This window comes from Acanthopagrus latus, chromosome 5, assembly GCF_904848185.1.
Source record: "Acanthopagrus latus isolate v.2019 chromosome 5, fAcaLat1.1, whole genome shotgun sequence".
NCBI classification, from domain to species: Eukaryota; Metazoa; Chordata; class Actinopteri; order Spariformes; family Sparidae; genus Acanthopagrus; species Acanthopagrus latus.
This window is the reverse complement of record NC_051043.1, coordinates 30,071,355-30,087,560: the sequence shown is the minus strand read 5'-3', so window position 1 is coordinate 30,087,560 and position 16,206 is coordinate 30,071,355. Positions and strand designations below refer to the sequence as shown.

The window sequence follows — 16,206 nt, the reverse complement described above, 5'->3', positions numbered from 1 at the left end:
TTAAAGCCCTACTTTCAATTTTACAAAATATGACATCCTCATGAACCTTTAAATAAACGTATTAAACTTATTTATAAAAACACTGAAACAGTATCGTTGAATACCGTGTATAAGATAAGTTATAAGTTATCAAATGTTGTATTAATCCCCAACTATTTGGAGCATCGATTCATCGTTTTGAGGAACTTTTTAAGAAACAAAATGTCAGAATTCTGCATGCAGCTCGTTAAATGTGAAAACTCTCTGGTGTCTTTCCTCCACAATCACAGTAAACTGAAGATCTTTGGGTTGTGGAAAAAACAAAACATTTGAGGACGTCACCTTCAGGACATTTTATAGACGAGAAAAATAACTGATCGAAACAGTCAGCAAAGAAGATGATTGTTAGTTGCAGCCGAACGATCAACACTGTGAACAGCTCAGTTCGATGAATCTGTGTGATCCTTGTCTTTCTCTGTGCATCAACTGATGAGTTTCATTTCCTTACTGAGGATCTGATTAAATTATTTCTATCCATGAATTCACAAACAATGTACAAAACAATGAAAACGGAAAGAAAAGGAAACAGGCTGATTCTGAGGAAACACAGTGACTTGTGCTCAGCTTACGCAGATTGAAAAGTTGAAAACTTGAACTTCAGATGTTGACAGGAAACGCCTTCGCTAAGATGGAATGCTAAACATTCACTGATGGTGGGTTGAGGAGCGCAGCGGGGATTTAGGAAAGTGTCCGTCTTTTACAGCCTCGGACATACTCAGAAAACTCATCACGACACAAGTCAAGAGGGCAAAAGTCTGCGGCATTTCTAGCATGATGTATTTGTTCCATATGTTGAACAAACACTATGCATCTGTAGGAAGTAGGAGTATCTGTGAAGCAGAGACAGGAGGAGAGCAGGGCAGAGGGCAGCCAGCACACTGTTTGTTGTGCTTTATGTTACACACAAAGACACAGACTCAGTCACCTGGTTCAGCCAGTTACACAGAGGACATTTCCTTTCATAAACGAAAGACAAGTTCACGTCAACTCACCTATTAACGTCTAAAAGAAGAAGTACAGGCTCTGTGAAGTGAGCGCACTCTCACACCGTCTACTACGAGCTTTGGATTACAGTCATTAAACATGCAAGCTAACAGTGCAACCTCTGAGGCAACAACTGAAGCCGTCATCCCAGACATCATCATTAATGAGGACGTGGTTTTCAGGTTTTCTTTCCATCAAAACTAAGTTTATAACAGGACTATCAACAATTAACCCCCTCAACACATGACGTGCACTCCAGTAGACAGATCACTGGAGGCCATGTTTAACCTTTAAATTTGAGTACAACGTGTCAACTACCAGCTGGTGGATCCACAAAGCCTCGTCCACAATTCAAGTTGATTATCATCTTTAGTATCATTTCAAGATAAGGCATCATAAATCTAAAATCACAGAGGAAATAAAAACATTAACTGATTCACAAAGCATTCAGTATTTACGCATTTATTACCTTTTATTTTCTTGTTGTCTGCTCTCAGTAATTAGTTTCAGTCATTATTGTGATCACTGTCTGTTGATGTCTGTTTTATCAGAAAGTTTTAGGTTTATGTCAGATAGTTGTCTCATGTGTTTTATTCCTCAAAAGCCTATCTAGGGACAAGGACTGCAAATCAGCCACGACTGTAAGTCCTCTGTACATTACATCTGTTGGATTTTTAAAATCAGATGTCACACGTGTTGTACGTGCTAAATAATATATGTAAAAATAAAGAGGAGAAGTACAAAGTACCTGTACAGACTGTTACATCCTCCTATTCTCAGAACAACAGACAGATATATATTTATCCACTAAATAAGATCTTACGAACATTTTTCTGGTACATTTTTAAACCTGTCTACTCCAGTAGACGTGATGCCCTAAAGGGTAAATTCTGCCTGGACTGATATATAAAATATAATGTTATTTACACTTCAACATCTGGGTAAAACTATTTCTAACATCTTTGATTACAGATTAAAAAATATTTCTTTGTTTTTTTTAACCTCACTGTTTCTCTCTAATTAAAATTAGCGAACAGTTATTCCAGAATCACTTTTTCACTGCACTGGTCATTTATGTGATTGGTTCAAAATAACATATATTAATGAAAAGACAGTTCTAACGGGGATTAACGAACTTTGTGATTCTATAGTTGATGACCAGAGTCCATGTGCACCTGAAGAACAAACACACTTTTCAATGAAATTATATAAATTTACAAAATATTTATAAAGATCATTTGTATTTGCATAACAGAAGCAGACTTGTATTCATTTACTGAGCTACATTTATTTATTTTCTATATCCGTAGTCACCATTAAAACCAGTCTGTCCCAGTTCATCTGCAACAAGTGTTCCTCCTCCACCTGTCCTGCTCACCTCCACCGCCTCAGACCGTGGACGGTACCCGGGTCCTGGTAAGCAGGAGACGGGTCCACAGTTGGCCTGTTCGGACATTTAAAGCCCCCCCAAAACTGGGCCGAACTGTTGAGTGAGCGTGACGCACTCAGAGAACCCGCAGAGCTCAAGACCGTCCGAGAACTCCGGAGACTTTAAATGAAAAAAGGAAAAGACAGACGCATCAACGGCTCGCTGGTTAGCAACGACAAGCTAACAACTCAAGAAACTCACAAAATGGAAACACTCTGCTGAACCTGGATGTTTGATCCCAAAACAACCGGAGACAACTCGACTCACCAAACGGGAAAGTCGCTCCAGCTTCTTCTTCTCTCGTCGAAACAACTTCAAACACGATAAATCGATCCGACCGAGCGGACTGATAACGAGCCGTGACAGCTAGTTAACGCAGCGGCTAGCACAGCAGCTAACTTAGCTGGTTTCACTCGGCTAGCCCGCGGCTGCCCGTCCCGGCTCAGGTTGCACTGTTGTTGACAGGCGGGACGACACGAGCCGCTTGACTGGTCAGAACCCGCACGAGCGTCAACGAGCGCGCACCGCGAGCGAGAACCGGAAATCACCTTCAAAATAAAACGTAACATAAACATAAAGGCACTGGTGTCAGATTGAATTTGTGTTATGCAAGAAGATGAAGCAGGTACATTAATGTACAAACGTCTGGAGGAGAGTCAGATGCAATCAATGCATTTATTACAAAATCAAGATATCATTGTGTACAGTGTTTTTAATGTAATTGTAGATAAACTTTGGCTTCTGTTGCAGAATGCAAATATGCAAAAGTTGTATCCAAACTCACTGAATAGATGTAGTAAAAAGTACAATATTTGTCTCCAAGGTGTTGTGGAGAGAAGTATAACGTAGAGTGCAACTACCTCAGATCTATGCTTAATGACTGTACATCTAAAGTAAATGTACTTTAGACGTACTTCCATCACTAATAGTTTGGAATATAAGCAGATAAATTACTTCTATTTTTGTAATTTAAGGACTTTATTTATTTATTTATTCAAATCTATCCAGTGATTGAATACATTTCAAACGGATCTGACTGAACTCTGGTGAGCAGTGAGAATAAAACCTTGGCGAAACTTTTATTTTGAAAGTAAATCTCCCTGACTTCCGGACTGACGTTGATCTTATTTTGGAGAACCTGACGCGCCTGTAGCTTCCTGCTGGATTATCCCATCGATCCCGTTCCGTTTATATAGAGTTAATTGATTAGGTGAAAATAAACAGTGCGGCTGCCAGTTTCTCAAAGTTAATTAGAAGAACACTTAAGTGTATTAAAAGCTTTTGTATTTCAAAGCTTCTGTTTGTGCAGCAAAACCCTACAGACCTTTGGAAAACATTTAAAGTATTGACAAATAAACCTTCTCTCAGCTTCCTGTTTTTTTTCCTTAAGTATTAATTAAAATAATAACAATGAAAGTAATATTATAAATTATTTCACATTTTACTATGTTAATTTAAGCGGTTTAAAAGTAGTTTGAGCACAGCAGAGCGTTTGGCAGTTAGCTAGCCACTTGGAGCTATCATCATGGCAATTAGCTTATTAGCAGGTGTAGTTCAGCTGTTTTTATTATTAGATTAAGTTTCTGCCTCATTTATGTGGGATAAACTAATTTATTTCTTAACCAAAATTGGCATATTTATAAAAGTGATTTGGCATCAGGCTTCATTCAGTTAAGGTTAGCTGCAGCTACATCTGGTTAGCTTTAGAAGGAGTTGGCGTTGACTGGTTGGGTATATGTTTCTTTATGGTTGGATAAAATAATGTATTTAAGTTAAAACTTTTATTGACATGTATGTGTTTAACTTAGTTAACAGTAAACTCTTGTTGAGCTAGTGTAGGATTTGGCTTTCTTGCTTTAGCTAGTGTTAGCTGTGTGTACTGTTCAGTTTACATGGTGGGATTAACTAATTCATGCAACACTATCACCAATACTATTTATTTATCAGTGTCTGAAACAGCTACGAGGCTTCACTGAAGGCTAGCTGCAGCTCACTTTAGCAGGATTTGGCTCTCTTGCTTTTAGCTAGCTTTGACTGAGTTAATGTTTAGCTGTTTGTTTTATACCACCCATTCAGGGCATTTTCTTTAGAATTATACATTTCTATGAGATACATGATTGATATATGTCAAAATAAATGTCAATGAATGTCTTTGCTCAATGTGTAATTACTATATTTTGTCTTTTCAGGGCAGTTCTGTGCCACAAACAAGAAAAAAACCCTCCATAATTCATGCATGTCAATAATATCTGACCCTGCTCCAATTTATACAACATAAACTTTATGGTTGAGATAAATCAAACAGATGATACCAACTACATCAGGCTGGTCAGGAGCGCCCCCATGTGGAGAAATGTAAACACTGCATCAAGAACACTGTTCTCATTTAACAGTGAGGTCTTATGTTTAACCCCATCAAACATGACCTTTTAATAATTAATCAAATGAAGCATCAAACACTCAGGTCTTTGATTGTGCATAATAGTTTATTCCTTTTGTCAGACTAGTCATGTTCACTAGCCTATTAACTTGCTTCAAAATTAAAAGGTGAAAGAATTATAGAACCCTCCAACGAAACACATTTTCAATCCCCTTTTTCTTTTCCAGGTCTCAAAGCAAGTCCTTAAAACATCACCAAATCTCCACACATTTTCAGCACTGAAATTAAAACTGGAAGAGTAATGTTTGAAGGTTAGTAAACACTCTACAACAGAAGAGAACACGGAGGAGAAACTGGATGAGAACAAAGTGCGTAATTATGGTTCGACCAGGCTGAACATACTGACGTTCTGTTGACCTAATCTCTTTAATACAATACTGTGTTTTCATGTCCTCACGACGGCTGCAGAACATTTTATATTCATGTTGTTGTGGAGAAATACTAGAGAGTTGATCTCAAAGCAGCATAATCTATCCTCATGAAGTGCTTCATGTGATGAGCACTGAACTAAATCTGTTTCCGTCTGTTCTGAGGTGAAGTTCCAGATAAATTATGTCCGAGAATCCTGGAAAGATTTAAGAGGTGCAGCGTATCTGCAGCTGGCTGACTGCTACTCTGATATAAAAAGCGCCCTCAAATCATCTTATCCATATTACTCGTAGATCCTCGGGGGTCGGGGAAGTTACAGCAACCACCTGTGATGCTAAAGCCTGAACCAGGAGTTTGTTTTGATCATTGTTTTACTTCAAATCTGAGCAAAATGTCACCCAGAAGGCTTTCGGTGTGACAGGAAGTTGCTGCAAAGCTTAAACAAACGGTGGATCAAACCAATAAAGCAATGACTACAAGCAGCAGGAACTTTGGCTACATCCTAAAACCTACTTCCACAGTTTATAGTTCAAAGAAAGGTCTGCATGGAAGTAAGAAACACACGCAGAGGGGTTATCAACTCAAGAATCTGATTAATGAACTTCAGTGTCTACTTTGTGTGAACCATGGATGTGCTGAACAGAAGCTTCTGCTTCTTCTTTTTCTTCTTCCCTCCTTTCTCATCTGAAGGGAAAACACAACAAAACAGAGCTTCAGTTGTGGAGAAGATGTCAGTTTGTGTTCTCATGTGATACACTGATTTCACACATGTCAGACCTGGATCAACAACAGGTTGTGGAGGACAAGCCGCTCCATTATCCAGCTGCAGCAGTGCCTTCTCTATGGCCTGGCTGAAGGAGTTCTGGAAGCTGGGAACGGGGACCCGGTCCGAGCCGTCGCTCTCCCCGTCGCTGTCTGCTGCTGGAGGAGCGAGCAGCTTATCTGCTGGAGCAAAACACAAGGAGTGACTTCAGGACGCCTCCAGGGAGTTCAACAGGAACACACAACAACAGAAAACAGGTTCTACAGGAAATACACAACAAAACATGGAGCTCCTGTTATTTCACCCGCATGAAGCGCCAATGGCAGCAACACATACAGAAATGTGTTTGATTGAAAACAGCAGCTAAACAAACCGTTTAACAAGCAGACTGCTGTTCAGTTAGAGTTCGTTTACTGTTGCAAGGTGTCGTCTTCTGATCCATCGTAAAAGATTTTGTCTATGATAGAGAATTTACAGGGATGCACTGATTTACCAGTCTGGTAACACCGCTATCAGCCGACATTCACCTAATGGCAAATCAGGTGACATTCGCAGATGTCAGTGGCTGATATTCATGCGTTGGGTCTCGTCTGTTTTTTGCCACACACACACATTCCAAAACTGCCTTCCTGCAGACGGCTGCCATCACTCGCTGGCATGTTGCGTGTCATGAATTTCCAACTCTGTCAGCCTGCAGAGGAAACCATCTACCGCCGACATACATCCCTGTGCCAGGTTTAAAAGCTTCCTCGTCTTCGCACCACATGAAACAGCAGCCGCAGGACAAGAAACACTGCTGAAACAAATTTAACCGAGTGTCTCAGGTTCTCCTCACTGAGCTGGGCTGATAAGAAAACAATAAGACGGGACACAGAGACGTGATGTGAGCAACAACATGCTTCTCTTCACTTCCTCTCCTCTCAAAAAACAGCACAGGTCATTAAATAGAGTCTGTAGCACCATCAGGGACAGTTAGTGTTCAAGCTTGGCCCACACTGTTGCCATTATACTTGTAGTTCCAGGTTTTTTTTTGTTTGTTTTTTTTAATAGTCTAGCGAACAGTTGCTTGTTTCTGAATCAACACTAAATTAAATTGCTGTTTTTAGAATTGTAACATCAGTTCACGTCACAACACCTTCGGTCTCGCTCTACCTTTCTTTGGAGCGATCCTGGGCCCAGCATCAGCTCTGGCTTTCCCATCTCTGAGCATCTTTATGGGACACAGTCAGGATCACAGCATGTCAAGTACAGAAGTCATGTGCTCAACATCAGCACTTCAATACTGGAATATGTTGTCAATGTGATCCATACACACCTGTGCAAAGGACATGCAGTGAGCGTCGTCTTCCACACTGCCCACAGTGGGTGAAGCGTTCTGCCCGTTCAGACTCGGGAATGTGATCCCGTCTAAAAACAACAACAACAGGAATATTTAGCTCACAATGTTCCATCAAACCAGAGATTAAACTTCCTGTAATGGAGGACGCTGCGCTCACCAGAGGTTGGACTGCTGCTGAGGGGTGAAGGGGGAGCAAAGGTGAAGTCAGGCTGAATCTGGAAGCTGCTGTTGTAAGGTGGAGACCCGAACGCTGGGAAATGCTGAAGGTTCTCTAATCCAATATGCACCTCCGGATCTGTGTGGACAGTGAGAGACCTCAGCGTGACGTCACTCAGGTGTGAGAAGGTTTATATTTCCAGCTGTGACCTGATCGTCTGTACTTACATTTACCCTGCTTCTTGTTCTCCTCAATTTCAATTCGCTTCTCTCTGCGCTTCTCGTCCCTCACTTTCTTCTGCCTCAGGCGCTTCCTCTTCTCCAGGTCGTCTGGTAGATCAGAAGAAAATCAGCTGTAAAACCTACAACTGTAAATTCACCTCCTGAAAACAAAAAAAGTATTCCGACCTGCAAATGTGTCCAGAGTCTCCTTGGACAGGATCGGCGGCTGCAGGGCGAGCTCACAGATGCTGAACTCGCAGGTGAGCGGCAGGTGAGCCAGATAACGATGGCGACGACGGACCTCCTGCAAGAAGCCACACATGAAAAATCAGTTCAAGGGGAAGTCTGATCATTTTCAACCCAAGTCATGGTGTCCAAGTATAATGACTAAGATTGTGCTGCCAGCCAACAAAGAAAAAGATGCTGGCAACTGTGCATCATCCGAGTACATGCACTTTACATGACAGGCTTCTTACTGTAATTCCAAGTGTCACAAGTTTAAAGTAATGCTCCTACAGCAACAGAGCTCTTGGTTTAAGAATAAACTGCTTTTTGTTTAGCTGGGAGCAGCTGCCCACTGAAGCCAGCCTCCATTTGCAGAAACAGTCATTTTATTGTCATAAAACACACTTGAGGAAAGTGTCCACAGGATATGTCTGTATAGGATGCTGTGCAATGCATTCTGGGAGTGGAGCATTATATTTCAAGAGATGGGGCATCGTGTTGGCTGCTCCTCATTTACATAAAGTTGAATTCCAGCTACTTTATACAAATTGGACGCATCGGGTGCGATGCAGTGCCTCTGGAAACAAAATAATATGAAACCTTGTCCAGTTAAAATGTCACCTGATGGCTGATTTTCTCACCTTAGACGTCTTCACCAACACATTGCACTCAGAGGTTTTTATAATGTAAGACACGTCATGTTGGCCCTGTTTAAAACCCTGGAGACGCGGCCAACCAGTGACTTATCTAATCTGGTGCAGCCAGCATGTCTTTATGTGGCTGCGTGGCCTCACGTCTAGCCCTTCCCCTCTGGACTTTATTCAAAGCCAACAGGACAACTACATAAAACTCAAAAAGACTTATTTAGCATAATTAGAGTGATAATGTTGGTTTCTTACTGAACTGAAGTGTCACACTCTTTAGTAAAGCAGTATATTTCTGGACCAATCCTTTGCAACATGTCGTCAGACCACTGAGCCTCAAAGTGGCAAAAACACACTGCTGCCTGTTATACAGCTGCAGACTGCAGCTTTTTGCTCAATACTAAACCAATTTAAAAAAAACTGACTGTGTCCATTACTGACCTCAGTGACCGTGTGTCCCACAATCTCCACCACTGTTGCAGTGATGGTGTCAGGACTGGCCTCCAAGCTGCCGTATTCACGCAGCAGACAGCGTACATTCACAGGATGCAGGAACATCTGCTGGCAGTCGTCAGCTGGAGGAGGAACACAAGGAAAAACTTTGACAAACAGATTTCCTACACTTGTAGAAGGTCAGACTCGCAACACATCCTTCAATGTTTCTGTTGAAAATCACCTTCAGCTGGTTTCAGCTGGAGCAGCGGTGACACAGAGGGAATGACCCACCTTGGTAGAAGTAGTAGTAGGGTCCATGCACCACACTGGTGGAGGGGCGGCTTGACTCTGGCTGGCTGGCTGGGCTCTCCTCATCGGGCTGGGGCTCTGGGGCATCATCCATCATCGCTTCTGGAGGTTCCTCCAGCACTGACTCCAAAATACCTTCAGGGTGGTCTGGCAGCTCAGCAGCGGTGTCGTCAGGGACATCAGGGACCTCCGCCACCTCGTCATCGAATGCAGAGGCGTACTGCAGCACGGGCTACGAAGGACAAAGACAGATATTACACTTAAAACACCACATAGAAGTAGAGGCTGCGGAAATACAGGGAGGTAAAATAGTACTTTGACAACATTGCAGAGTTTTATTCCAGGGAAAAGTTACACAGCAATTTCTTCTAGACGTGTTTGTGGACTGACCTTGCTGCTGCTGGTGTTGGTCACCACTTCCTCCTCAGGAGAAGATGGTTCTTCCAGAGTCAGAGAGGAGAAGTCGAGGACGTCTTCTGCGTTCGTCTTCTGCTGTTTCAGCAACGTTTCCTGTTGCTCCTGAACCAGAAGGACGCACAGTCAGTGTTCAGTAATCAGAATAGAGTTTATTCTCAGAGATTCCTTTTCATATTCAAAATGGAGAATAACAGCATTGATTTTACATATAATGACTGTAAAACCCAACTGGTTGACCAGTATTTAAATATTTTGAGCGCACTCATTTCATTCAGTGATTTCAGATGATGACTACAGACAGAACAGCCTCATTGTTTGGTGTCTCAGGGGAGCCGGTAGCTTCAGGTCTGATTCTTAAAACAAAGCCTTTTATGCAATTAATCAATTTTTTTACAAGAATAAACAGAGTTTTAGGTAATATTGTTAATATTTAGAAAGATATAGATATTGAAAATACAATCATGGAAAAGAGACACAACAGTAATGTTACCGACATTGTTGGAGAGAAGTCACGTTCAACCTACCATCTGCTTCCTGGCACACACAGGCACACACACGCCCCGTGTATATGAATGTAATGTGATGTTCAGGTCTGTTTGTATTGATGGAGATTACCTGCAGCAGACAGAGGGCGCTCTGGATGAAGCAGCCATGTGAGTCCACGTCCTGGCTGAGCTGAGCCTGCAGGACGGCCTTCTCCTCCGTCACCAGGCTCAGGGCCTGAGCCGGGGAGGCCAGCAGCAGCTTGGAGTACGGGCTGAGACACCCATCTGAGCAACACAGATATTCTCTGAAGTCATTCATGCAAAGAAAACTTCAAAAACTGCAAAGTGGAAATGGTTCTGTTGTGTTCATGTCTTCACGAGACAACAGTCCTGTAACTTTTTGCCATTTAAATTCATTTCCATAAATAAATGTCTTGTTTGTTTCTCACCTCCGAAGCGAACAGGCTCCTCCACCTTCACCCACTGACAGCTCGGCATGGCCACCAGAGCCCCCTTCTCCCTCCGCATGAGGCGCATGGTGATGACATCACCAACCACATACTGCCTGGTCTCCATAGCAACCACACTGCAATAAGAAACCAGCTGTCAGAGAAATCCAACTACACCAAAATGAAGAAAACTGCATGTGTGTGAAAGCTTCCTTTCTGCAGAAATATTAACTCCTATCTTACTGCCAGGCTACAGAACTGTTCTCCTTGTTTACCTCTTCAGGTCGTCGGTGTGAACGGCCTCGTAGCAGATGGGGCACTTGGACCAGCTCTTGTCGCTAAGAGAGAGGTAGTGCAGCATGCACGGCCAGCAGAAGATGTGCCCACACCGGGTGATGCGGGCTGCCACAGGAGGGTACAGGCAGATCGGGCAAGACGGCACCTCATGACTGTAGATGCGCTGCAGACGTACAAAAAAAACGGATTGTCATTAAATGCATCAGTGCACACGGCTACCAGTGCTAAAACTAACAACTAAAAGTTTCTATGTTGATCAATCGATTTGTTGTTTGGTCTATAAAACCTTAACCAGAGATTACATGCCCGAGCTGGACTCGTTTTATTAAAACATATTTTATTAAGACATTTCTAATGGATTTTTGGATACAATCAAAATGATGACGCCTTTCAACTGATTGATTAACCGTCACAGCTCACGGACAACGAGCACTCACCACTTGCTGCACACAGTCCCAGTTGACCAGAGTGTCTGGATCAGTGAAGTGAGCCTTGTAGTCCTGGTCATCACTCACCACAAACTGGCAGCTGAAACACAAAGTTCAGTGAATCAAATGTTCCGACTCTCCGTTTCGGTATCATGGCTTGTTTGGAGCTGCTGCTTACTTGGCCTGCAGGAATAGCTCCTTGTTGAAGGGCTTGTGCTTGTGGCCCCACTTGTTTCGGCGGCCCCAGTAGGAGTGGCCTCCCTCTCCGATGCCACTGGTACCTCCACGGGGTTCAAAGGTGAAGTTCAGCAGGTGGTTCAGGCTTATTTTCTTCGGTCCAGCAAACTGAGCCGGGCTAAACTCGGCCCGGCGCGTCTCTGCTACCTGCAGAGTCCGAAGAGAAAAATAAAAATACCTCAACTTCACACTGATGCTGTACTTCTTAAAGTTTAAAATCTTCTATGAAGAAATTATTTCGTTTTACTTTTGATGATCATTAAGAATACCGACCTCCTCACGTCGTCCTCCGCCTGTAACTCCATACTGTCGTCCGCCTCTCTGAGAGGGTCTCTTGTCAAAATTCTTGCTTTTCTGTGAATTGGTGCGGCGAGGGCCTGGGAAAGTGTCGCTTTTAGGAAAGGAGGGCTCACGCTTGCGGCTGTAGCGCTTGGAGCCTCCATTATTTTTACCTTCTGAAACAAAAACATGAACAAAAAAATGTGTCAGCACGACTGTTTAAAGATTACCACTCGATGTAACATCTCCATGCTGCTGATGTAAAGCTACAGTATGTGTTTGGGTCACCTAAGTTTGACTTTGGGGTACTTTTTTTTTTTTTTTTTTACAACACAAAGAAAGACAAAGTTAGATTTTACAGATGCAAAATAGAATCCCTGCACTGAAACAACTTCACTGGGAATATAATGTTTATGAATTACCCCCAAGCTTCTTTATCTGCACCAGCTGGGCTGCAGGGTGCGACTGTTTTGATCACGCCCTGCCATGTTAGCATGTCTGATTAAAAAATAATATAGCATATTAAAAAAAATAATAATAAAAAAAAGCACCAACTGTGAATTCTTTAAACAAATATTAGCCTATTAATATATTTTCTGTTCATTACTTTGTCAGTGTGTAGCATGAATTTCTGTACATCTGTACAAATTAAAGAACACAGTGCAGAAAACAATTCTTGGGGTAATTTGTAACTATTCAATTTCAGGTAGTTTAATGCTTCAGTTTGATGTGATTTTAGAATACATGTTATTGTCCAACTGTAAAATAACCTATATCTCTACAAGTGTTTGAATATGTAAACAAAGTCATAGAGTGTCTGACTTTTCTTTTGCTTTATGCTTGTAAATATTATTTTTCTATTTGTTAGTTAACTGTTATTGTCTGTCTTTTCTTGTTCTTTACATATTCAAAATAAACATTTCAATCAATCAATCAATCAATCAATCAATCAATCAATCAATAACCACATTTGACGGCTCACTGTGTGCATCAGCCGATACATCAATATCATAATTTTCTTACTCCCTAAGATCTTATAAACTGTACCAATCAGACTCCAATTGATTTACTTGATCATTTATAAAAAATGTGATACAAAATATTAAATGAAAATGTGTCATTATGTTCACACAAATTATGTTCTGGTAAATTATTGATCTGGATCCCTGATTATGTTCTTTAAAATAAAAAGCTTTCAAATCGGCAAGTATTGGACAGCATATAAGTGGATTAGAGATGTTGAGTTACGATTTATCAATTAATCGCCTTTAAGAATTTAACCAGATTAAAAATATATGACACAAAAATCAGCGATGGACATAAATACATCAAAAAGGTGACATGATACGAGTTACAATTATACTTTCCGATCAAAATATATTAAAATAAAATACAAAATATTAGTATGAGGAAATGCATTTAATCAAAATTAATAACTTAATTTAAAAAATTGCAAAATGACATTTAGAAACGACTTGTTGACATGATGTGTTTGTGTAGTTCATCAATCAGTTCACTTGGTGTTTACTTTATCTGTCCTTTTAATTCTTGATCTAAAAGGAGAATGTCCAATATAATCCAGATATCATTAATGATTAACCGAACTGAGAAAACTGCTTAAAATGTGAATCCCTGCAGCCAACACTGATACAGATCCTGAGGAGGCCACTGACACTGTTCAAGCACAAAACAAAAACAACTTGTAAAGCTTGTGTTGCTTCACTAAACAATCACTGGTATGCAAGTAACACAATGTGAGGATGTGTTTGTGCAGAATGTGACAGTTAACAGATGAATGTGGTGTTTAAATAAAGAGCTGCAGGAGTTTCAGGCAGCAGCTCTGCAGCTCAGCAGGTCAAATGTTTTGACAGCGACGTCAGTCAGCAGATCAACGGAGGCCCAGCAGGCCCAGCGGCTAACCGCGTAGCTGCGAGCCGACACATTCATGGCGTTCACATGAGCCGCCTGTCACCTGTTTTGGTCTTAGTCTCGCCCGGTGCTGGTCCTGTGGAGCTGGAACGGGGCGGAACCTTGGTGCTGGTGCTGCTGTTGGGGTTTTTCTCCATGACTGTGTCCGTGCAGTGAGTGCTGGTGTTGAGGCCGAGCTCCGGGCAGAGAGCCGCCGAGCTCTCTAGCATCAAACAGAGAAACGAAGGAGAAAGGCGAGGTGCAGTGAGTGCGGGTCAGGCGGCCAAGGCCCTGATTCATTTCTGTCAAACGCGGGGACCCCATCACGGCGACATCTTGACGATAACAAACCGAGAAAAAAGAAGAGACACGATTTCGATGTCTCAAGTTATGGAGGCTGTTAGAAGAGAGGACGAAAGCTCGCCACGCGGGGCCAAGACCCCCCGAAGTTAAGCCTTTTTACTCGTAAAGGAAAACAAAGTGCCCTTCAAGAGGCGGGAAATGTTTTCCAGACGCTGGAAAACACGATAATTTAAAGATTTTCACTAAAAAACACCTCCGTTCCGACGAGCTTGCACTAATGGCGACGGGTCGCCAAGCAAGAAGCTGAGAGACCCGGATGTGCCTTGTACTGCCCGCACATATATTTAGGTACGGAGGCGCCGCAGGGCACTGTGGGAAATGTAGTCAGCTACAGAGGTACAACACAGGTAAATGATATAATGGGTTTATTAAAATATTATCATCTTGAGGTTTTGACTTTTAAACTGAAAAGTATGAGACAACACTTACTACATCACATCTACAACTACTGATCTCAGGATGTATATCTTATAGAAGCGCAGCCGGACATTGTGGGAAATGTAGTCACCTATGGAGTTACAGCGCAGGTAAATTATATAATGGATTTATTTAAGTTTTTGACTGTTGTCTTAATATATATGATACACACTGTTTTATATTTAAAGACTCAAATATAAACAATATACTAAAAACATCCATCCATCCATCCATCTTCTTCCGCTTATCCAGTACCGGGTCGCGGTACTAAAAACATATATGTAAATAATATATATTATTTTATCTATATTTATTAATTATTTAAACATGACATAATTCATACTTTTTCTGTCTAATTATCGGTTATATATATTTACATTACTCTATCATATTACTATGATAAAATTTTACATTAGTTATATATTATGTAAGGATTTTTTTTATATTTTTCACTTTATATTGATATTTGTTTTGTCAAAACGAAGAGCTGCTGTGTTTCATTGTTTCTGAAAAAACAACAAACATCTCTTCCCTTCTGTTCTATATTACTATACTGTACATGAGCCAGTTTATATATCACTCAGTTTAAATGTCCCTACGTACATTACAGCCTATTGTACATATATGTGCATCTTTACTGTGTGACACCGTCTGCTGTCTGTGGCTCCACCCAGTGGCTATAAATTTACAACAAATCCAGTGATCCTGGATCAACACAACCAGTCAGAGCTAGGGGGCGTGTCTGAGAAGTGTCAATCATTTTCTTCTACCTGCTGGCAGCCCCCCTCCCTCACGCAGGCGCAGTTCCTGCTCTTACCTGGTCAGACACCTGAGAGCCCAAACTGAATATAGAACAGACCGCAACAGAGGCGAAAATTCTCCACAATTTCTAATGTAAACGAGAAGAAATAAGAAGTCTGACGAAGAAAAGCAGTGTAAAAACAAAGAACTGGACCGAGCCAGAAGCATCACGATGTTGCAGTTGAGCTGTGTAGCTTGTTGGTACATCTGGCTTGTTAGCTTGTATGCTAACTCTGGTGTTAGCTGTGTCTTTATGATTACTGGTTAGCAAAAGTGTCTTTCAAGTGACCGGGCAGTTGTAAGTTAGTTTGTGTTCAGTACTCTCTGAAGTGGTTGAATTGGTTTAGAGAAATAAGGTTACTCATGCTTCAGAATGGCAGCATGGCAAAATGTCGCGCTGGGTAATGATTACCTGGTAACTCCATCTGCCGCGATGGGAGGAATGTTGTTTGTTACTCGGGATACGGTACTCCATTTTAATTTAGTTGTATTGATTAGAAATAGAACAATCAGGACATATGTTGTTGTTATTTTGAATGCGCCATCTTGGTTATCCGTCCTCCTCTGTTACCGTGGTTACAAGCCTGCTCGTGCACAGCAGGCTCCTCTGTGGGAGGGGCTTAGCACGCAGGGCTGCAGCAGCAGAGAAGAAGGACTGACCTGGGAGCTGTGTCATTCTAATATTCTGGCTGAGTCCACTTTGTTCTCACTGCTCCAGACTGCAGCTTATTGATTCTGTCAATGTTTACATGGTTTTACAAAAATTCTCCA

The 16,206-nt window shown here is 41.6% G+C and overlaps 2 protein-coding genes across 6 annotated transcripts in view; both read right to left on the bottom strand.

Moving 5' to 3' along the window:
- Positions 1-3,033, bottom strand: part of si:ch73-138n13.1 (calponin homology domain-containing protein DDB_G0272472) — a 32,126-nt gene extending 29,093 nt beyond the window's left edge. For 2 of the 3 annotated variants that reach the window (XM_037097147.1, XM_037097146.1), the window contains exon 1: positions 2,720-3,032. The gene's annotated coding sequence lies outside the window, so the exon portion shown is untranslated. Of the gene's footprint in view, positions 1-2,719 lie in introns of all 3 variants that reach the window. The other variant, XM_037097148.1, reaches the window with a different exon arrangement.
- A 1,886-nt stretch (positions 3,034-4,919) lies between these two features.
- rnf10 (ring finger protein 10) lies at positions 4,920-15,985 on the bottom strand. Of its 3 annotated transcripts, none has more exons than XM_037097274.1 (17): positions 15,848-15,985; positions 11,941-12,122; positions 11,609-11,814; positions 11,440-11,530; positions 10,981-11,165; positions 10,706-10,842; positions 10,387-10,541; positions 9,745-9,873; positions 9,337-9,586; positions 9,052-9,185; positions 7,928-8,045; positions 7,748-7,849; positions 7,521-7,658; positions 7,340-7,431; positions 7,177-7,234; positions 6,039-6,206; positions 4,920-5,945 (listed from the first exon to the last, which is right to left on the bottom strand). In XM_037097274.1, exons 1-17 carry the CDS (start codon positions 15,858-15,860, stop codon positions 5,872-5,874), a joined length of 2,232 nt encoding a protein of 743 aa, XP_036953169.1. In that variant the 5' UTR covers positions 15,861-15,985; the 3' UTR covers positions 4,920-5,871. The 3 variants fall into 3 exon arrangements, with proteins under 3 accessions (XP_036953169.1, XP_036953167.1, XP_036953168.1); XM_037097272.1 differs by lacking the exon at positions 15,848-15,985 and adding an exon at positions 13,919-14,489; XM_037097273.1 differs by lacking the exon at positions 15,848-15,985 and adding an exon at positions 13,919-14,084 and having other exon boundaries at positions 6,039-6,203.
- Between the last annotated feature and the right edge of the window lie 221 nt (positions 15,986-16,206).